This window comes from Myotis myotis, unplaced genomic scaffold (genome assembly GCF_014108235.1).
Source record: "Myotis myotis isolate mMyoMyo1 unplaced genomic scaffold, mMyoMyo1.p scaffold_m19_p_14, whole genome shotgun sequence".
Lineage (NCBI taxonomy): Eukaryota > Metazoa > Chordata > Mammalia > Chiroptera > Vespertilionidae > Myotis > Myotis myotis.
In genome coordinates, this window is record NW_023416318.1 from 53,821,922 (window position 1) to 53,843,593 (window position 21,672).

Here is a 21,672-nt window from a genome sequence, read left to right on the forward strand (position 1 = left end):
CTAGTGGTTAAACTCCCATTCATTACTGATTCCTACAGAAAGTTCAGACTGTTAACCCTGAGTGTCCAGAATGCCCCAAGGCGCACCCCCAGCTCCCCCCCCCCCCCCAGCTCCCTCCTCCTCCGAAATCTTCCAAACAGAAGTGGGCACTTGCATTTTCCAGGACTCGAATGGCTTAAGTCTGGGCAGGGAGGTCAGACACGGAAGCACACGGCCGCCCGCAGACAGGGGTGCACACGTGAAGTACGGCAGCAATCATCTCAGGTAGAAACTATAGTTTACCTTTAACCCTGCTGTTTGGCTTCTGTACTTATTTGCTTTGTTTAACAATAGAAAAGTTATTTTGATTTTCTGAATTATATAAATCACCCCATTCGATTGAATACCCTATTGATTGTACTGTGAATTTCCCATGGGTTGTGGCCACACTGGTCTTAGGAAGCACATTGTCCTTCACCTGGGAACGACAGCACATTTATCCCAAGGTCAGAGGGCTCCAGTTAACGTGTCCCTGTTGACTCAGGGATCCGGAGACCCCAAAACTAATTTAGATAACATGCTGCTTCTGCTTCTGTAAACTGCTTTTTGCAAACCAGGTTCCTCATTCCAAACCTTGGGATGTAATCAATACCTTTGTGATCTTTGCCTATACAAATCCGGTGTTGGGGCTGGGAGGGCACGATGAGATCTGGGAGAGCGAAATGCCCCCATAGTCCCAGATTTGCAATAAATGTGACTTTAATTCGACTTCTTGAGGCGTCCTTGTGTGATTCGCGGGGCACATTACAACACAGGGCCACCCGCAGACAGGGGTGTGCGAATGCAGCCCACGTGGGGGACCGGGATGGACGCTGGGGTGAATGGATGCTGAGACACCGCGCTCCTTCCTGCGGAAGGCGGTCCCTGCACGCGGGCAGTGGGTCCCGCCAGGACAGGTGAGGGGGTGCCCCCACCTGAGCTTCCCGCCCCTGGAGCCATGGGGCGCGAAGGTGAGCGGGAGGCGCACGCGGCTGAGCGGGCCCAAGTGTGGGCTCCTGCACCGCGTCCGCAAAGGGGCCTCCCCCCAGAGCTGGTAGACGGCGCCCCAGGCTGCCCCAGCCCCCCAGAGCTGGAAGAAGGCGCCCCAGGCTGCCCCCAGCCCCCCAGAGCTGGTAGACGGCGGCCCGCACGTCGGCCCTTTGTCTGGCGGCCACCCGCTCCTTTGTCGGCCCCGTCCCTCCGGGAGAGGTGAGGGTGCGCGGACCTCCGGGGAGGAGACACGGGGTCGGGGTGGGGGGAGAGCCGCAGGCACCCCACCCGGGCAGCGGCCCCGAGAGCCGCCCTCCCACCCCCAGCTGGTCCGCCCCCTGCCCCTCGGCCCGGGCGGCGGGAGCGAGCGCGGCGGGCCGGCGCCCTCTGATTGGCCGCCGTTGTCGGGGCGCTGCGCCCCGATTGGGCCGCGGGGCTGTCTGGCGCGAGGGCGCGCGAGGTGGGGCGGGGGCGCGGCGGCGGCGGGGCGTCGGGGCGGGGCGCGCGGGCGGCCGGGGACGCGGCGCGGCGCGGGGGGAGGGCCCAGCCGGTCGCCGCCCCCGGCCCCGCCCCGGCCCCGCCCCGCGCCGCCCCGACCGCGGGCGGCCAGGGGGCAGGCTCGCCGGCTGCATCCCCATCCTCGGCGTCGCCGGGCAGAGCGCGGGCGGCCGAGCGCGGCGGGCGCGGGGCCGGGCCGGCATGGCCACCACCAGCACCAGCACCACGGGCTCCACCCTCCTGCAGCCCCTCAGCGACGCCGTGCAGCTGCCCATCGACCAGGTACCGGGCCTGCCGGCCGCGCCCTCGCCGCCCCCTACGGGCCGGGACCCAGGGCGCCGGCTGGGGCGGGGGCTGCCCTGCAGGGAGGGGGCGACTCGCCTGGGATTGTCCGCCGGCCGCCTGGCACCGGCCGCCCCTCCCCGGCGTGCCCACCCAGCCCCCACCCGGCCCGTGCCCGTGCCGGGGCCGCCCGGGCCGGGGAGGGGGGGCACCGACGGGTGCGCGTGCCTGCTTGGCCCTGCGCCCTGCCCCAGCGGCACCCAGACCCGGGGCGTGCGAGCCCAGTGGCCAGCGATCCGGAGCCCTGAAGCCACTTCCAGGGCGAGTGGGCACGGGTGTAGACGGGGCCGAAAACCCGGGTGTCTGTGTCCAGTGCGTGGCACTCACTGCCCCACGGGGAAGCAGGATGGCGGTGCCCCGGTGGAGAGCGAGCAGGACTGGGCGCGCGTGCCGTGGCGGTGACCAGGGGAGCAGGGGACAGTGTGCTTGGAGGGTGGCCCGTGTAGGAGAGAGGCAACCGCGTGGGGGAAGGCAGAGGTGATGGAGGAGAGTCACAGCGAGTTCATCATCCCGGGTTTCTAGGTGAGAAAGTTGCAACCTTGTAGCTGGCAGGAGCCAGCCCCCATCCCTCTCTCCTGCCCTCGGGCAGGCCCGAGGGGAGGGTGGCGTTGAACTGCGACCCCTCCAGCTGGCAGGAGAGGCCTGAGGGTCCGTGGGGTGGGCGCAGCAGCGGTCACTCCGGGAAGCAAGCAGGGAGGCGTTGTGTCCGAGTGACACTCAGGGAGGTGGCCGATGGGGACAGACGATGAGGTGCGCTAGCCCCGAGCTCAAGGTAAGAAGCCGAAAATTCTGCTGAAAGTTATTTCAAATGGACTCGCTCTCTAAGCGCTTGGCCGGGGAGCCTGGCCCACTGTCCTCTTGAGTGTGTGGTTGTCACGGATGTCATTGGGGGTCTCACAATCCAGGGTTCCTCTGTACCCGGCTCCGTTTCACAGCCCGGGATGGGGGCCACTCCTGCGCCTGGCTTCATGACACAGGCTTCTGCCCTCGTGTGTGTGTGTGTGTGTGTGTGTGTGTGTGTGTGTGTGTGTAATCCTCACCCGAGGATATTTCTCCATGGATTTTTAGGGAGAGGGGAAGAGAGAGGGAAAGACAGAGAGAAATATCGATGTGAGAGAAACGCATGGATTGGTTGCCTTCTGCACGAGCCCAGACCAGGGCCAGGGCCGGGGAGGAGCCTGCAACTGAGGTATGTGCCCTTGACCGGAATCTAACCCGGGGCCCTTTGGTCCGCAGGCGGAGGCTCTATCCAGTGAGCCAAACTGGCTAGGGTTGTGTGTGTGTGTGTGTGTGTGTGTGTGTGTGTTTTAAAAAAATATACTCAGTGTGTCTGAGTATAAAACATTTCTACCTTATGCTCAAATCTGAATTCTTTACTTAAATTTCAGTCATATCTGAATTCTTGCATTTGAGCCATAACTTTGGGTTCCTCGCGAACTGCCTGACCCTCACGCGTCCTGGACGGTTACAGTGTGTGTCGTGCCGGTAGATTAAAGTGCCAGAAGTGAAAGTAACCTTGTGCCGTGACACAGTCACCATCTCTGTTTGTTAACACGCTGATCCGAACGTGAGGCTTCCCGTGGAGGAGTCCTGTGCTCTGAGCGGAGCCCAGCGGTGGCCTTTCCCTGCGTTCGGTATCGCCCGGCCTAAGTAGGTTGCTGCTGGTGTACCAGCGAGCGCAGGGCCGATACCAGGTCAAACATTTTTTTTTTGCTGATGAGGCGCAAGGTTTATTTTAGGGAGAAAGGTATGTTCACATTCTCTCTGTCTCTGTCTCTCTCTCTCCATGACATGATGAAATTTTTCCTTACTGGGCTAACACCTTTAAATTTATATGAAGCTTATCTTTGAAAGGCGATTTAATATTAATGAGCACCTTTAACCATCTCAGCCACCCAGAGCGAGTTCCTTCGGCCCCGAGAGAGGCAGCGGGAGCTGGGGAGGCGGGAGGACTTAGAACCTGACTTCCCTTCTTCATTATCCGGACAGTCTTCTGAGTGTGTGGAGCCGTTTGTGTAGGATTTTGAGGTGTTGTTTCTCCTATGCAAGTCTTTCCCCCCCAATATTATTTTGTATTAGTTTCAGGGGTGCGGCATAGTGGTTAGGTACTTGTGTACTTCACAAAGTGATCCCCCGCTATTTCCAGCACCCACCTGGCACCATAGATAGTTATTACAATAGAGGCCCGGTGCACAGATTCATGCACCGGTGGAGTCCCTCGGCCTGGCCTACGCCCTCTCGCAATCCAGGACCCCTCAGGGGAGGTCGGACTGCCGGTTTTGGCCCGATCCCCGCAGGCCAGGCTGAGGGACCCCACCGGTGCACGCACCCATGCACCAGGCCTCTAGTATGCATATAAGATCTTCGGTTAATCTCTTCCCGTCCTCCCCCCTCCCCCCTTCCCTCTGAGATTCATCAGTCTGCTCCATGTTTCCATGCCTGTGCGTTGAGCGTCTGCCCCCTGGTGGTCAGTGCGTGTCATAGCTACCAGTTGAACGGTCGAATTGTTGCTTAGGCTTTTATATATATAGATGTGTATATATATATATATATATATATATATATATATATAGATGTAGATATAGATATATATAGATATTCCCTATGCTGTATTTTACATCCTCATGACTATTCTGTAGCTACCTAATGGCACTTCTAAATCCCTTCACCCATTCCCCCAAGTCCCTCCCCTCTGGCAGCCATCAGTCTGTTCTCCGTATCCATGAGTCTGTTTCTGTTTGTTGGTTTATTTTTTTAGATTTCACATATATGGGAAATCATATGGCATGTGTCTTTCTCGGACTGACTTATTTCACTCAGCGTAATACTCTCTAGGTCCACCCATCCTGTGCAAATGGTAAGATTTTGTTCTTTCTGTGGCCAAGTAGTATGCCATGGTGTACATGCCCCCCAGCTTTCACCCACTCACCTGCTGACGGGCACGTGGGTTATTGTAAATAATGCTGCAATGAACAGCAGGGCACAGGTATTCTTCTTGAATTAGTGGAATTGCTGGGTCATAAGGCAGTTCCATTTTTAATTTTCTGAGGAGATTCATACTGTTTTACACAGTGGCTGCACCCGTCTGCATTCCCGCCAACAGTGCACGAGGGTTCTCTTTTCTCCGCATCCTCGTCAGCACTTGTTGTTTGTTGACTTACTGATGGTAGCCCTTCTGTGAGGTGGTATCTCGTTGTGGTTTTAATTTGCATTTCTCTGATGATTAGTGATGTTGAGTATCTTTTCATAAGTCTATTGGCCATCTGTATGTCCTCTTTGGAGAAGTGTGTATTTAGGTCCTCTGCCCATTAAAAAAAAATTTTTTTTTAAAGCAAGTCTTAATAATCTTGAATTAATGTCAACAAAAGCCTTAACTTTTTATATAGTGATAATAAATCGTTTCCAGCACTGAAGAGTTGACTTTTTTAAAAATAAAGCTCTTGGAATAACTAAAAACTCTTATTGTAAAATTGCAAAATTGCATCAATATATACTCTTTAGCCATTATTTTAAAATTGAGCAAAATAGAAAGTAACTTTTGTAATATGTAAATAATTGAATCCACGTTAGAGAAAGGTTAAGAATTGGTTGTAATCAAATCGTGTGATTTAACAGGAAAAGGACTAAGTCAGGAAATGCGAAGTGTAAAAATATAACTTGTTAGTATGTGAATTTGGTATGAACTAATTAACAGTGTCTTGAAAATTTAGGAGGTTATAAAAGTAGTTGCTTGAGCCCTGGCCGGTTTGGCTCATCGGATAGAGCGTCGGCCTGCAGACTCAAGGGTCCCGGGTTCGATTCTGGTCAGCTGATCGATGTTTCTAACTCTCTATCCCTTTCCCCTCCTCTCTGTAAAAAATCAATAAGATATATTTTAAAAAAGAAAAGTAGTTGTTTGATCCCAGACAAAGAGAAAGCCCCGTAGGGCCAGAAAAATAGTTTAACTTTTTTACTAGAGTGTAGAATTTATGAAATGATAAAATTAATGGTACCCATGGAATACAGGGTGGGGCAAAAGTAGGCTAACAGTGGCTCATTTGTAAAAGAATGCAGTAATTAAGTCGTAATCATACAGGCGTAAGCTCTGTGTGTTGCCTACTCACAACTGTCAACTTACTTACGCCCCACCCTGTGTAAGAGCAGATATGGGAGGGAGAGGAGGAAATAATGTTTAATAAGAAGGCCGGGCAAGGAGCAGGCGAGAAAGATCTCGACTTAGACCCCTGCCTGAGTAATCTTTCCCGGAACTCCAGGTGTCCTTGGGGCAGCCGCAGTACTTGTTCAGCCGGCCTTGAGTTTAAATAAAAAGCTGGTAGCAAGGGAGGGTCTATGATGCTTTAAAATAGGACACGTCTAGCACCGATGTTACTGCCCTCGAGGCCTTCCGTTCCCGAGGGCTTCCTTTCTAGGGCGGTCAGCGTGGAAGGGCTGGGTGGAGGGTGGCTTGGGCTAAGGGAGAGCCTGTCGGAGCAAAGAAGGTGCCTGAGGACACCCGATACCGGCCAACCTCCTTGCGTTCCTCATCAGTTGCTGATGTGGCGCATTTTCAACAGACCCCAGAGGGCGGGCCACTAGGGAGGACGATCAACCTAGCTTTGATAGTGTTTGCACGACCTCAGCCTATTGCTTCTATTGCACTGGACTGACCCGCGCCTCCGAGTTACTGAGCCTGCTCTCCAGCCCTCCCCTCTCCTCTCCTCCTTCCCTCCCTCCCTCTCTCTTTCTTTCCTTTTTTCGGGGAAGGGGGCAGGGTTCTGAAAGAGGTGATTTATTAGCCCTTTTCCTATTGCAAAACCAGCAATGCAGACACCCCAGGTGAGGACCACGCCGGAGATGGCAGGCTTTCTTCATTCGAGAACATGCTCTTGACGCACCCGCAGGCTGACCCAGTGCGCACGGGGGGCCTGAAAACACGGGGTTATAGTGGACAATATGACATCACACTGAGGGGCCAGGTTATGATGACCCCCTGACGTTTGCAGGCAAATTAGCTATAATTTCGCCCTCAAGTTGCTAGAGGGCCAGACCATTATAAATAGGAAAGCGGGTTGTTGGCCACGACAGTAGAAGTGATTTTTCCCGAAGATATGGGTAAACGACGCGATTTAACGGCCTTTGAACGTGGGATACATATCCTGACCTGTTATTTGTATATGTTGTGAAATGATGGCACACTCAGTCTGGTGAACACCCATGAAGTCGCATCTGTCAAGAAACATCGTTTCTTTCTCTTTTAGCCATATTGTTTCCTCGTTTCCCGTGATGCTGTACTCACTGTGACACCAGAGTCCATTTCCCCAGTGACGTGACGTCAGCATGACGTACCTGGCAGAGGGCCAGTTGGGGATGATGCTGGGCTGGGGGGCCCTGAACAGCCCTGTTGGGGGGCAGGGTCATTGTGTTAGGGATGACATGCTCTACTTTTTGGGTGGGAAGAGGGAGACTCGGGTATTCTGAAAGTTTCGGAGGAGGAGAAGATGGGAGGGACAGCCTGCTGTATGCTGCGAAGTCTGCAGAATCAGGCAGTAACTTTAATGGGTACCTCCTTACAGCTTCCACATGTCTTTCACTTGCATCATATCATCTCATTGAATCCTCACAGCACCTTCTGAAGTCAGATAAAATTCAAGGCTTGAAGTACTGAGCTTCAAGGGAAAAAAAAAATATATATATATATTTGACCTTGAGTAAAAGGTCAGTTTTAATTTATAGTCTTAACGTGTGGCAAATAGTTGTGGCAGGGCGTTGTTTGAGATCTGGGCTGCCCATGTATTTTCGAAGGAGAAGGTGGGGGATAGGATTTCCGAACACAGACCCGCTGGGTGTCATGGTTGGGGCGGAATCGCGTGTGTATGTAAGAGACGTGCAGAGGCCTCTAAAAAAACCCCGTTTCCTTTTGGGTCAGTTTGCTGACTGGCCTTTTCTGTATATTTTCACTGCATCCTATGTAGACAGTCCGTGAAATGACATGTTAGGGAGGAGATGGTTCAGAACATCAGCCTCTTGAATCCTCCTGCAGTTCTGTGCTCCAACAAACCCATTTTACGGGTAAAGAAATGGGTAACGCTCTCAGGATGAGCCTTTTCAGAGCAGGGCTCTTAGCTGCTGGGTGCTCAGTGGGTGGAGTGCCGCCCCCTGGACCGAGTCAGCCCCACGCCCAGGGTGATGGCTCAATCCCTGGTAGGGGCGTGCAGGAGGCAGCCCATTGGTGCTTTTCTCTCATCGATGTTCCTATCTCTCTCTCCCTTCCTCTCTCTAAAAAGCAATAACAATATTTAAAAAATCCTTTATTTTTAAAAAAAGGAGCTGAGCCGGTGTGGCTCAGTCAGTATCTCAGCGTTGACCTATGAACCAGGAGGTCACAGTTGATTCCCAGGCAGGGCACATGCCGGGTTGCGGGCTCGATCCCCAGTGTGGGGCGTGCGGGAGGCAGCCCATCAATAGTTCTCTCTCATCATTGATGTTTCTCCCTCTCTCCCTCTCCCTTCCTCTTTAAAATGCCCGAGCTTTAAACATACTCCCTCCGCTACCGCTGCCTCACCAGGTACCAGAAAGCCAGCCCCTGGTTGTTGGGTTTCTCAGGGCTGGCTTTCAGGGAAGTCATCACAACCCGCACTCGGTTCCTGCCTGCAGTTGGGGTGACAGGTGGGGTGCCACAGCCACAGAACTTGGCAAGATTTCCTTACAATCAAACAAGCCACAAACAGGGCCCTGGGCACAGGTGTCATCTGGTGATTTGGGAATGACCTGGGTGAAGCCAGACATGGTGCTGTGGTAAGTGTGTGGGTGCGGGAAGGGGGAGGGGAGGGGAGGGACGGCGAGTGTGGGGAAAGGGAGAGCCAGAGCTGGGAGCGCTGACCGGCGTGGGCGCCCGCTCCCTTGCTGGTCACCATCCTGACCGCGCTCCCCGCCCGTGCCCAGCGCGCCTGGCCTCTGACCTTTGCTGAACGCCCGCGAGACGGCTGCTCTCTGGTTGGAATCTGTCTTCTGCTTAGTGTCTGTGCACCGGCCAGGGTTCTGGCGGCAGGCGGGTTGAACTAGGTAACCAAGGAGACCTTAAGAACCACTTACCACTAAGCTATGGCGGGTTAGGGAGTCAGCAAGGAATACAGCCGTCTCCCAGTGCCAGCCCCCCTGGGCTGCAGGGGCGAGGAAAGGACCCCAAGCGGGGCTGTAGGGGCTGCCTGCCTGGGGGAGCAGGGGCCGCCAGAGAGGGACCACCAGGCCGCCTGCGGTGGACTTGAGGGAGGGAGATGGAGGGAGAGGAACGCCCCCTCCCGTCCTCCTAAGGTGCCTCCGTCAGAGGGCGGGTGGGTGCTTTGGGCACCGTAAAGGGGAGAGGGGGTCTGGGGGGCATTGAAATCCCGCGGAACATGACGACTGGTGTGCGTGTGACAGTGTTCCTCATGTCTCTACCCGATGCTACAGAGACAGAGCCGTCGTCCGGCCCCTCGGTGCGGCCTTCCTCTCCCTTCTCAGCCGGCACTGAGAGAGAAGAGCTGGTTCTCCCCTTCGCGTTTTCCCAGGTCCGGCTCCTTTCCCAGCCGTGCCGTCGGGGCTCGCGGGCAGCCTGACCCGGGCTGGCTTTGAGAGTGCGGGCTCATCAGTTCCAGTGTCTCTGAGAGGCGTGTCTGCGGCCACCTGTTTCAGAAGTCACCTCCTCCCCCCGTACCCCCCCCCCCCGGGACCCCGGGACCCAGCTGGTTAGACCGGCCCCATCTTTGCCGGCCGCTCCGCTCGCTGTCCCCCTTCCAGCCTCTGTCGGCGCATCAGGTACACACGCACTTGGGGCGAGTGCAAGTGGGGACTTCCAGCCCCGGGTGGGGGGCTGGGGGGCCGGGGGGCAGCCTGCCGGGGGCGGCCTCTTGCACCCCTGGGCACGTCTGTACTGTGGCCGGTCCTGCCGGGGGCCCCCAGCTTCTCCTTGGGGAGCCACGCCCAGTGTCGCCCGCGCCCCTCTTTCTCAGGAAGGACCTCAGGGGCTCACTTTGGGGTCTTTCCATGGTCCCTTGTCAGATGTGAGTCCTTCCATCTCCAGGACACAGTGGTGGGCGCCCCCCCTCCTCCCCCTGCTCTGCGGCCCTGCCTGTGCTCTCAGCTTCTGCTGACCTCACATCTCCCTGCCGAGCCAGGAGCCTCGGAGAACAGGGCCTCCTCTCACTCAGCCCGTCCCGCAGGCTGAGGCCCCCCTTGTGAGAGTGTGTGGGGGTTAGTGTGACAGCGTCTGCGGCCTCAGGTTCCCACTGCCACCTGTTAGCTGTGTAGTCTTCACCTTGACCTGTCTCCTGTAGACCTCCGTGTCCTGGTCTGTGAAACGGGGTGGTGGTGGGCCCTGCCTCATAGGGTGGTGGCCCCGGTTTCCTGGTCTGTGAAACGGGGTGGCGGTGGGTCCTACCTCATAGGGTGGTGGCCCCGGTTTCCTGGTCTGTGAAACGGGGTGGCGGTGGGCCCTGCCTCATAGGGTGGTGGCCCCGGTTTCCTGGTCTGTGAAATGGGGTGGCGGTGGGCCCTGCCTCAGGGCTGTGGGCGGCATGAGCAGGGAGTGCAGGGCGAGGGCGGAGCCCTGTGAGAGCCCAGTCAGTCCTGGTGCTAACTGGGCCGTTTCCGGGGTGCGGAGGGCAGGGCACCGCAGGAGACGTAAGCCCGTCCCCGGGGTCTGGTCCGTGGGCGCATTCCCAGCGGCCCCTCGGCAGGTGTTTGGTGTCTGTGTGCCGGGTGGGCGCTGGGCTCGCGGGACAGAGGACGGGGCTGCCTGCCCCGTGCCCTCCGGCTGGGCACTGCCTGCCCCCTGCCCTCCGGCTGAGTGCTGCCTGCCCCGTGCCCTCCAACTGGGCGCTGCCTGCCCCCTGCCCTCCGGCTGGGTGCTGCCTGCCCCGTGCCCTCGGGCTGGGCGCTGCCTGCCCCGTGCCCTCCGGCTGGGTGCTGCCTGCCCCGTGCCCTCGGGCTGGGCGCTGCCTGCCCCGTGCCCTCGGGCTGGGCGCTGCCTGCCCCGTGCCCTCGGGCTGGGCACTGCTGTGCCCGGGCCACTGCGTGGCCCCCCAGAGGCAGGCCCGCGCTGAGGCTGACGGAGGGCGGGCAGCAGGTCTCCTAGGGAAGCGACATGAGCCCGTAGCTGACGTCAGCCCTCCAGGAGCTGCTTCCGTGGCGCTGTGCAGAGCATGGAGGGTGCGGGGAAATGTGGCTGATGATCCAAAGGGAATGGGGGGCACTGAGGGCCCGCGTTCTCGCCGGGTGGTTATTACGGGGGCTGATACAGGGCATTGGCATGAGGCTCTATCGGCGCTGTTATCAGGACATTCGGAGAAGGAACTGTCTTTATCCGCAGAGAACAGGGCTGCTGGGCTCTGCCCTCTCCCTCAGCGGGGCCTCCAAAGGGCTCCTTGGGGTTACACCCCACGTCCTCCATGGCCCTGCCCCCTGCCAGTCCAGGGAGGCCTGGCCTTGGCCGTCAGCAGGTGCCATCGGCGGATCCTCCGTGGGTGGCCAGTGTCTTGTGAGTGAGGAAGCCAGGGGACCCCCCCACCCAAGCCAGGCAGATGGACGACACTTCACAGGCCTGGGCCTCCGGCCGGCTTGCCTTGCTCCTGTCTGGGCATCGCACAGCCATGAGACGTCCTTTCTGTTTAATATGTTACCCATAGAAGCCGCTTTCGTGTTTAAAGGTTTTCTGGGCCAAACCAGGTGCTTGTGCAAGGCCAGCGTTGCAGATAACACGGCTTTAGGCATATTCCAGTCACGCAGTGCGTGCACATTAAAACAGGGCGCTTTCGCCCGGCCGGCGTGGCTCAGTGGCTGAGTGTCGATCTATGAACCAGAAGGTCCCGTTCGATTCCTTGCACCTGCCTGGTTTTCGGGCTCCATCCCCAGTGTGGGGCGTAAAGGAGGCAGCCGACCAGTTTTTCTCTCTCATCATTGATGTTTCTCTCTCTCTCTCCCTGCCCCTTCCTCTCTGAAATCAATAAAATTATATTTTTTAAAAACAGCCTCTGCATATACAGGCAAGCCACAAAGTCTGACTTCTTGCATTTTCTTCTGGAAACTGAGTTACAGGTCAGGCGAAAGCAGCCCAGTGGCGTTACCGTGTTCACGTGGCCGGGACGTGGACGGAGGGAGAGGCTCTGCCGTCTGCGAAGCCACCGGTTTCCAAAGCGCCGCCTCCAGGTTGCCCAGGAGACAGGGGTTGCGTTGAATGCATCTCAGTGAACAATAGTGCGTTTCAAAGATACATGCACAGACCTGCAGTGAAATTCTAGAAATTAACTGCCTAGAAGGACAATGGCCTGAGACCTTTATGAATAAACTCTGGGAGTTTTGTTTAGTATTAGGTGTTTAGCTGGGCAGGTCATGCCAACATAATTCCACATGAAAATGTCCGGAGGGCTGCCCGGCTGGTGTGGCTCAGTGGTTGAGCGTCGACCTAGGAACCAGGAGTTCACAGTTCGATTCCCGGTCAGGGCACAGGCCTGGGTTGTGGGCTTGGTCCTCAGTGTGGGGCGTGCAGGAGGCAGCCGATCCATGATTTTCTCTCATTGATGTTTCTCCATCTCTCTCCCTCTCCCTTCCTCTCTCTCTGAAATCAATAAAAATATTTTAATAAAACAAGAAGAGAAATGGCCGGAGTGCCCCAGGCAGGGAGCGTGATTGAGAGCGAGCCAGTCTCTGAGCTGCAGACAGCACGACCCTCTGCGAAGCCCCCACTCGCCTCTGCTCATGTCACCAAAGCTGATTTTCCAAGGAAGCTGGAGTTCTGGATTTTTTTTGGTGACAATAATTTTAAAAATTTTGGTTAAAAGTTTTTTCCTGTTTCTTTCCTTGAGTGTGAGCAGCACACCTGGGCCAGGTTCAGCTCATGGGCCATGAGGAGGTGGGCGCGGCTCCCGTGATGGTTGGTGGTGGCCAGTCCCGTCCGGAGCGCGCTGTCCCAGACGTCGGAGGAACCCACAGAGCAGGGCACGGTCCTCGCCGGGCGGAGAGGGCGCCGGGAGGCGTGGGGACCAGGCCGTCCTGTCGCTGAAGATGTGATTCTTGTATTTCATCGCTTAGTAATTTCACGCTGACATTGGCCAACAGCATTTCAAATTAAATTTGATCTGACTAGTTTTTCCACTCAGAGAGGGTCACCTCTCGGAAGAGTCTGGAAAGTTAATACCCCATTCACGTGGGAAGGCCGGTGTTTCGCCCTTCCCTCCTCCGTCCGTGCCTCCTGCGGGCCTCTGGGCCGGTGTTCGCGGGTCCGAGACGGGATGGCTCTCCGATGGGGTGTGGCGTTTTAGAAAGCAAGTCTAGTTGGGAAGAAAGTGGTGTCTGGCAAGGCCTGGATGGCCTCCTAGGCCCCTATCAGCTTTCGTTTGTGGGGAGTACATGTTGGCTGTGGGCCAGCAGGCTGTACCCTGTGATAACTGGCCAGGCTGTGGCGTTCACGGTTAATCTACACGTGCTCCCCTGTGAGTGTCAGCGCCTTCCTGACCCCGGGACCCGCACCCCTGCTCTCCTCACTGCCCTCCCCACCACAGGCCAGGAGGGGACGTGACGGGTGTGAGCAGAGCGTAGGGGTGAGGGGGCAGGGTCGGGGCGCTACCCTCAGCTGGGACTGAGGAGCTTTGGCCATTGGTAAGGTTCAGGGGTCCTGACTCCAAGATTTTTAAAAAATATATGTTTTTATTGATTTCAGAGAGGAAGGGAGAGGGAGAGAGAGACAGACACATCAGTGATGAGAGAGAATCATGGATCGGCTGCCCCTCCTGGGGATCGAGCCTGCAACCTGGGCCTGTGCCCTGACCAGGAATCGAACCCTGACCTCCTGGTTCATAGGTCGACGCTCAGCCACTGAGCCACACCGGCCGGCCGGGCCTGACTCTAAGATTTTGATCCTGGTCCCTGTCCACGTCCCGTATGGGACTAGTTACGTCTTCTCCTCTTGTTCTTGGAAAATATCTTCAAAGCCGCAGTTTCCCCGGGAAATGTTGGGAAACTGGCTTCCCAACACGGCGTCAGCCTTCTGCTGGGCTCGAGCGCCGCTCCTGCGAGCCAGCCGGAGTCGGGGAGGGTGTGGGCACTGCCGCCCCCGTGCCTGTCAGAGGCTGTGACGTGCACCGGGAGCGGGCGTTCTTAAGAGCCAGGCTCCTCTTCAAGGTCTCGGACATGCACACTGATGGACGGGTGTGCTGTTCCAACAAGGTTTTGGGCGTAAGCTCAGGAGGTTTACCCAGAGGACTGGGAAGTGATTTGTGAAATAACTTCTTTAGGGACCTGCCGTTCAGTAGGAAACACTTGCAGGTGCTTCCTTGGGGTAGGGGAGGCCGGCGGCCGGGGGCCACTCCAGCAGAGAGGAGGAGATGGGACAAGGCCGAGGCTGGTCTGGACGTGCTCTGCTTTCTGTGTGGCTTCTGTGGGAAGCAGGGACCCCTGGAAAGCAGCGAAGATGGTAAACGACGTTTCCCTAGTTCGTCGCTGACTCCTGATTCGGTAAACGCATGGCATTGGGGTTTGGCTCCTGTAAAGTGAAGGGGGGAGACCGTGGAGGCCGGGGCCCTCCCAGGTGGGTGTCGCAGGTTCGCGCCTCGACCCACCGTCTGCCTGTTGAGCGACAGCAGGTGAGGTTCCATAAAGGAACCCCGTGTTCTGTGCGTCCCTATAACTTACATTGGGGGGGGGGCGCATGATCAGGGCCAGCACCCTCCCTAAAGCGGGGGGCCACGGAGAGAGGCGGAGGTGGGCAAGGACAAACCTTGGACCCGTGGGCATCTTTCTGGGAATCATCGCGGGCTGGGAAGCTTCCGTCCGCAGTGGGTGTTGGTACTCGGGGAACGTTGTTAACAAAGGAAGTTGATGGCACTTTAGGTGTTGGTAGCAAAGGGAGAAGGGAGAAGTGGACGCTGTGTGTGGGGCCTGCGGGCAGCCAGGGGTCTTACTCGGTCCTCAGATGCGAAGGGGAGGGAGAGCAGGCCTGGCCTGGAGCTCCTGGTCTCGGCCTGACGCTGTCAGCAGCATGTGAATGAGGGCTGCGGAGAGCTGTGTGGGAACTGGATAGAGCTGCTGTCAGAGCCCCCGCCACGGGGCCTCATGGGAAGAGCTGAGCCCGGCCGGCGTGGCTCCGTGGTTGAGGGTCGACCTATGGGCCAGGAGGTCACGGTTTGATTCCCGGTCAGGGCACAGGCCAGGGTTGCAGGCTTGATCCCCAGTGGGGGGCGTGCAGGAGGCAGCCTGTCAATGATGTTTCTATCTCTCTCTCCCTTCCTCTCTGAAATCAGAAAAAATATATATTTTTTAAAAAGATGACAGTCTATTTTCCTCCCGACACAGTGTTGATGTAAATGGTCCAGATTTCCGGGTAGCCCTGCTCCTCCACCTGCGGAGACCTGTGTTCCTCCCAGCACCGTGCTAAGCTCAGTAGGGGGCCCTTCCCGCCAGTGGGGCTGAGGCTGCTGGCGCGAGGGCTGGGCCGGGCGAAGCCTGAGGTTGCGTGCGAGCTCCCGCGGCACCTGCGGAAACTCAGATTGCTGGGCCCGCGGCCAGTCTCCGCTGTGGGGGTCCTTGTGGGGCCGGATCGTCCACAGTGTGCCTGGCTCTCAGGTGACGTCCCTGCTGGGGTCCCCGTGGTTGGCAGGAGGCGTCACCCGCGTAGCACTTCAGCTCACACTCCTTTCCCAGAGCCTTGGCACATGGCCGCCCTCACAGCAAGGAGGTGGTGGGGTGGCGAGCACACGCCCCCCATCTGGGGCCGCGCCAGCTCCAGGTCTGTGGGGGGCAGGGGGTGGGGGGGCAGGGCCGCCCACAGGGCCTGGATCATCAGGGAGAAGCAGTGGGGACTCGGGCCTGGGCCGGCCGGGCCGGGAGGGTAACTGTGTCTGTGACTCAGAGCCGAAGTGCAGCTTCCAGGTGAGGGAGCCGCTGGTAAAGCAGGTGCAGGCCCTGGGCCAGGCGAGGGCCCATGAGAGGTCAGAGGGCAGCTGGGCGGGGCTGATGCTGGCGCTGATGGCACTGCAGACAAGCTTCCCACGGAGGTCCTGGTGAGGAGATGATGGCTCCAGGACCCAGTGTGGGCGCAGGCTGGGGCCCTGCCACTGAGCGTCGCTTCTGGGCTGTGTGGGCTGGAGAGCCTGGCTCCGTCTGCACCCCAGTGGGCGCTGCCGTTGCACCCCGGTGCCAGCCGTTCTGCTCTGGGAACCTGGTGGGGGGGTCGTGTGGCTTCTGCTTATTTCTTCAATATTTTTATTATGAACTAGAGGCCCGGTGCACGAAATCTGTGCACCCACTGGTCGTTCCGGAAGGTCGTTCTGGAAGGTCATCCCGGAAGGTCATTCCACCATCCGGCCTAATTAGCATATTAGCTCTTTTTATTATATAGGACGTGTGCCTCACTGTGTTATTATCATGGGTGAGCTCAGGGTGCTGCCTCTTGTGACACCGAGACGCAGAGCTAATTAAAGACATGAAGAATTCCCAAGAAGAGCCTTTTCATGAAAAAGGTCATTTTTTATGACTTACCTGGAACTCAATAAAAGTCAAATACAGTTCTTAAAGGTTAAGAATTCTTAAAGGTTAAGCTAGCAATAACCCACTTTACAAGTAATAGAATTATAAAATAATCTAATCTCTTTTTTACCTTAAAAATATTGGTGAACAGTTGGCTCTAAGCTTCTAACGTTCTTCCTGAAGTTGAATGTGAATGAACCCCGTTCTCAGTGCTCACCGTAGCCCGTCTCCTTTCCTACCTAGAGTTTTCATGCTCGTGAATTTTAGTCTCATTTTACTCTTGCAATAACAACCACGTATTTGTATTTTGCCTGATAATTATATAAAGCATTTGAGGTGATTTCACTCTGAGTTACACGTAGAATGTGTTTCTATGTGTACCTGGAAGTTAACAGTCACCTCTGAACAATAGTTATGAATGAAAGCATGGTGTATTATGGGTGTTATTGTGCTCATCAGAAATGGTAGATCAGCTCTCTCATGTGATCCCCGGTCCCCACACGTCCCCGGGTGTTAGAAATGACTGGGGAACAGGTGTTCGGCTCTCTGTCTGTTCACAGGCCAAGACCTAAAACCCAAAGCAGGATAGCGGCTTAGGACTGAACCACAGGGCGCATGCAGCCAAACTCCAGTCCGCCTGCACCTTGGGAAGGGGTGACATGAGGGGCTCCCTGAGCATGTGTTACTCTTATTTTTCACCCTCAAAATGCCAGTGTATTGCGTAACGCTGAGAAGAGCAGTAACCGTGAGAAACTCATCCGCCTAAGTAAGAGCGCACGTGAGGACGAAGCGCAGGAGCTGCGAGGGCTTCCCACGCGGAGGCGAGCGCCCGGGGGAGGCTGGAGCTGTGAGACGCGCAAAGCGTGTGTGAGGTCCCCCACGGGCCTGCGTCCCGGAGCCACGCGTTCCGAGTCCGAGTCCTCTTTTTTCTGGGGTGTGTGTGTGTGTAGCATGTGTGGTGTGAGTGTGGTGTGAGTGGGGTGTGTGTGTGGTTATACGTGTCTGTGTGTGTGGTGTGTGTGTACGTGGTGTGTGTATAGTGTCTGTGTGTGTGTGGTGTGTTTGGAGTCTGTGCGTGTGTGTGGTGTGTGTACATGTGTGGGGTGTGTGTGTGTGTGTGTTAATTAGGCTCACACTGAATGCAAAATTCTTGTAACCTTTTGCCTTTACCTTTGGAGACTCATTTCCAATTCTATTACGTTGCTTCTGAAACCTACCCGATGGCCCGCCATTGGGACGTATGGTTGTTTAATTATTCCTTAGTCGTGGGAAATGTTTTGCTACCATGATTTCCCAATGAATTTTCCCACATGTACACTTGGCACATATACCTGCTTATTTCCTTAGGAGAAGAGGTTTCTTGAGTCAAACAATATATGAAGTCACTGGGCTTTTACAAATATATTTTTATTGATTTCAGAGAGAGGAAGGGAGAGAGAAACAGCAGTGATGAGAGAGAACCACCGATGGGCTGCCTCCCGCACGCCCCACACTGAGGATCGAGCCCACAACCCGGGCCTGTGCCCTGAGCGGGAGTCAAACTGCGACCCCCTGGTTCATAGATGGACGCTGAACTGAAAATCACTGGCTTCTGAACAACTGTTAGAGCTTTTAACTGTGGTGACTTCACCAGCAGTGTGGGGCGATTGGACAGTCACCTCAGAGCTGGTGTAAACATTTGACGACGTGGGACGTGCAGCTGGCCTTCCGGCTGCGGCTTCCTCCAGACCCGGGCGTGGAAACTGGTCAGAGTTTCCACGGAGCCACCGTATCCCCGCCGCGTGGAGCCTGCGCCTCGGCACAGCCCACGTGACTGGGTCTCCGCCCGCCTCCTGGGATGGACTCACCACATGTCCCTGTGCAGTGTGAGGGCAGCACCTGTGATTTCCATCACAGAGCTCCTTTTCTTATGCTCATGCTTCATGGGAAAGTTTCGTCAGGCCATAGGAAGGAGAGGTTACACCTCAGTTCAGGGCAACGGTGCTGACCTGAAAGATAAAACCGAGTGTGAGCTTGCAAGTATCGCACGGCACATATTTGCATTGAACCAGGAACAGGTGCTAAGGAATTTAACAAACAAAATCGATCAAAATCTGTGTTCTCATGAAATGCGCATTCTAGTCATGATTTTGGAGGATTTGCTGTAGGGTAATTGACAGGGTGCAGCATCCGGAGGCATAAAAGTTGCTCGTGGTTTTCTTCTGGGCGCGGCGCCTGGGACCTTTACGAATTCTGTAGGAAGTGAGAAGTTAAATGCCCCCATTGGCTCATCTGGGTCGTGTTCTCTCCAAGTACTTGATGGGTAGTGTTTCAGAGGCCAAGGGCTCTCCGGCCCAGTGAATCACTAAAAATTAATGCGTTTTATATCGACATGATCTTTGGCGAAGAGCGGACTATTTCGGTGGGAGGCAGTGAATTTCAAAAGCAAATCCCATGTTTGTAAGTGGATATTGTATTGAACTGAAATCTGATGATAATGGGGCAGCCCCAGGGAAATGCGTTTTTTGCATAACTTGAAGCCCCGTGAAATTAACAGGAGGATCGAAATAGACTTTTGTGGGTTTCTTTTTTTTTTTTTTTTTAAGGGCAGGTGCCTTTTCCCCAGTATCACATATGGGGCCCCTAGATATGTATGCTCTTGAGTTCATTAGGACAGGAACACTGTCTTACTCGGGCTAATGCTTCTATAGCCATAGTAGAAACGGATGAATGAATGAATGAATGAATGAATGAAATTTTGGCAGCAGTTTCAGTAAGTAAACAGATCTGTGAGATTATTTTAGATTCTGCCCCTCCCTTCCTGCCTCCCCAGGTAACCTCGGATCTGCTTTTTGTCGGCAGAGACGAGCTTGCGTGCCTAGCAGTTCACAGGGAGAGAGATGTGTGGTCGGTACCCGTCTCTTTTCCTCACAGTGTGGGCACTTTGAGAGCCCTCTGTGTCCTGTGCGACCAGTCGTTCGTCCCTTTGTGCTGCTTAGCTCCGCCCTGGCGCGTGGCTGGAGGGTTTGTTTGTCCCTCTTTCTTTCCCTCTGCAGGCCTTCCGCTTCCCTGTTGTAACCACGGGAGAGACAGATGTTGAGTCTCACACACACACACACACACGCACACGCACGCACACACATGTGAACAGCCTCAAGGTCCAAATCCTGTTGATAAAATGAGTTTCTATTCCTTGTTCCCATGTTTATCCCCCTTTATCCTGTTTAGGGATGAGCTCGCTGCCAGTCATGTGTCGAGTGTGTTAGCCGCGCGTGGAGATGGGAAGCAGACCAGCCTCCGTCGTGCTCGGAGGGACAGACGGGGAGGGACAGCCGGGGAGGGACAGCCGGGGAGGGACAGACGGGGAGGGACAGATGGGGAGGGACAGCTGGGGAGGGACAGATGGGGAGGGACAGATGGGGAGGGAGATGGGGGACAGCCGGGGAGGGACAGCCGGGAGGACAGATGGGGAGGGACAGCCGGGGAGGGACAGATGGGGAGGGACAGCCGGGGAGGGACAGATGGGGAGGGACAGCCGGGGAGGGACAGATGGGGAGGGACAGATGGGGAGGGACAGCCGGGGAGGGACAGATGGGGAGGGACAGCCGGGGAGGGACAGATGGGGAGGGACAGCCGGGGAGGGACAGATGGGGAGGGACAGCCGGGGAGGGACAGCCGGGGAGGGACAGACGGGGAGGGACAGCCGGGGAGGGACAGACGGGGAGGGACAGCCGGGCGTGGCTCACTCCTGTGTCCCAGCAGCTTGCCTTGCCCTGGGCTTCATAACGTGGCCGTGTGGCTGCGGTTAGCCTGGGACCTCCCACCCCCACGGCGAACCCTCAGTGCTTCCTTCTGGGGTCGGAGGGAGGCCTTCCCACCTATGGCTCAGGCTGGAGAGGAGATGCGCTCGCTGACCTGGGGGGCGGGCGGTCGGGCGGGCGGGCGGGCGGGCGGCGCTGACTCCAGTGCCTGCGCCCTTGGTGCCCGCCGGCCTTCTCCCTCTGTGCGGCTGCGCTGGAAAGAGCTGTTTCTCTGTGGCCGTGGGCCGCTCCGTGTGAAAGTGTCCTCTCCTTCAGGACCCGGCGGGCCTGCCGTGGCCTCGGGGGCCGGAGCCGGCAGCGCGGACTCAGAAACGGGAGGTAGTTACCATGTTGATCCTGGCGCTCGGTGGCTGGTTCGGAAACTTGAACACAGCGCGCATCACTCCTGAGGGAGGTACTGGGTGCCCAGGTGCAGAAAGACCAGGGAGAGGGGTCCAGGAAAGGGCTCCTTTCACCCGTCCTCTGTCCGCAAGGGCACCCCTCCCAGGTTCCTGGGGGTCCTGCCAGAGCCCCCCCAGGGAAACCCAGCGACAGCCCGCTCCCAGGACCGGCGAACTCAGGCCTGAAGTAGCTGAGCTGGTCCGCCTGGCGTCTCCCTCCCTCCCTCCCTCCCTCCGGGCAGCCTCCCCCCCCCAATGACAGGGGTTGGTTCATGGATCCTCGCCTCTGAAGCTCCTCCCCGCAGGCGGCCCACAGGGCTGACCGGGCCCACAGGGCTGACCGGGCCCACAGGGCTGACCGGGCCCACAGGGCTGACCGGGACAACAGGGCTGACTGGGCCCACAGGGCTGACCGGGACCACAGGGCTGACCGGGCCCACAGGGCTGACCGGACAGCCGGCCGCGGCTCCCAGCAGCGCCCTCTCCCGGGGGTGGCAGTGTGTTGGCTGAGGTTTCGGTAAGTCGGGTGGCAGCGTCGGCAGTGACATCTTTGGGGAAGTCTGTCCTGCAGCGCGAGGAATGGCTCACCTGTCCCACTGCACATGGCGGACTGGGAAACAGGAGCACGGCCAAGTGAGACTTTCAGTAATGAGAGAGGAGAGAGAGAGAGAGAGAGAGAGAGAGAGAAAGAGAGAGGGGGGAGGATGTTATCTGCGACATTCACCCCTTATGCTTTTCCTTGTGATATTCTTTAAAAAAAATATATATATATATATATATATATATATATATATATATGTATCTTTACTGATTTCAGAGAGGAAGGGAGAGGGGGAGAGAGAGAAACATCAGTGATGGGAGAGAATCATGGATCGGCGGCCTCCTGCACGCCCCACACTGGGGATCGGGCCTGCAACCCGGGCAGGAGCCCTGAGCAGGAATCGAACCCTGACGGGCCGGGCTGTGATGCTCTGACCCTCTGTCTGTGTAGCCCGTGAGGAGACACGTTAGGGATGGAGTCGAAGCTGCTGTGTGCGTGTTTGCTGTTCTCAGTGGACTCTGAGCCACGGGCTGGCCCGGGACTCGGGCGCTGTCTCGTTTCCTAGGCTTTGCCGGAAGATGGTCTGTAAGATGCTCTGTAGGCTTTGCTGACAGGGATGAGGCGGGAG

The 21,672-nt window shown here is 56.8% G+C and overlaps 1 protein-coding gene across 2 annotated transcripts in view; it reads left to right on the plus strand.

Annotated features, from left to right (window-relative positions):
- Positions 1-1,637: 1,637 nt before the first annotated feature.
- MBOAT2 (membrane bound O-acyltransferase domain containing 2) overlaps positions 1,638-21,672 on the plus strand; it is a 59,036-nt gene continuing 39,001 nt past the window's right edge. Inside the window, exon 1 of one of the 2 annotated variants that reach the window (XM_036335411.1) lies at positions 1,638-1,788. In XM_036335411.1, coding sequence (XP_036191304.1) covers positions 1,708-1,788 — 81 coding nt within the window. In that variant the 5' untranslated portion in view covers positions 1,638-1,707. The remainder of the gene's footprint in view (positions 1,789-21,672) is intronic. The other variant, XM_036335410.1, reaches the window with a different exon arrangement.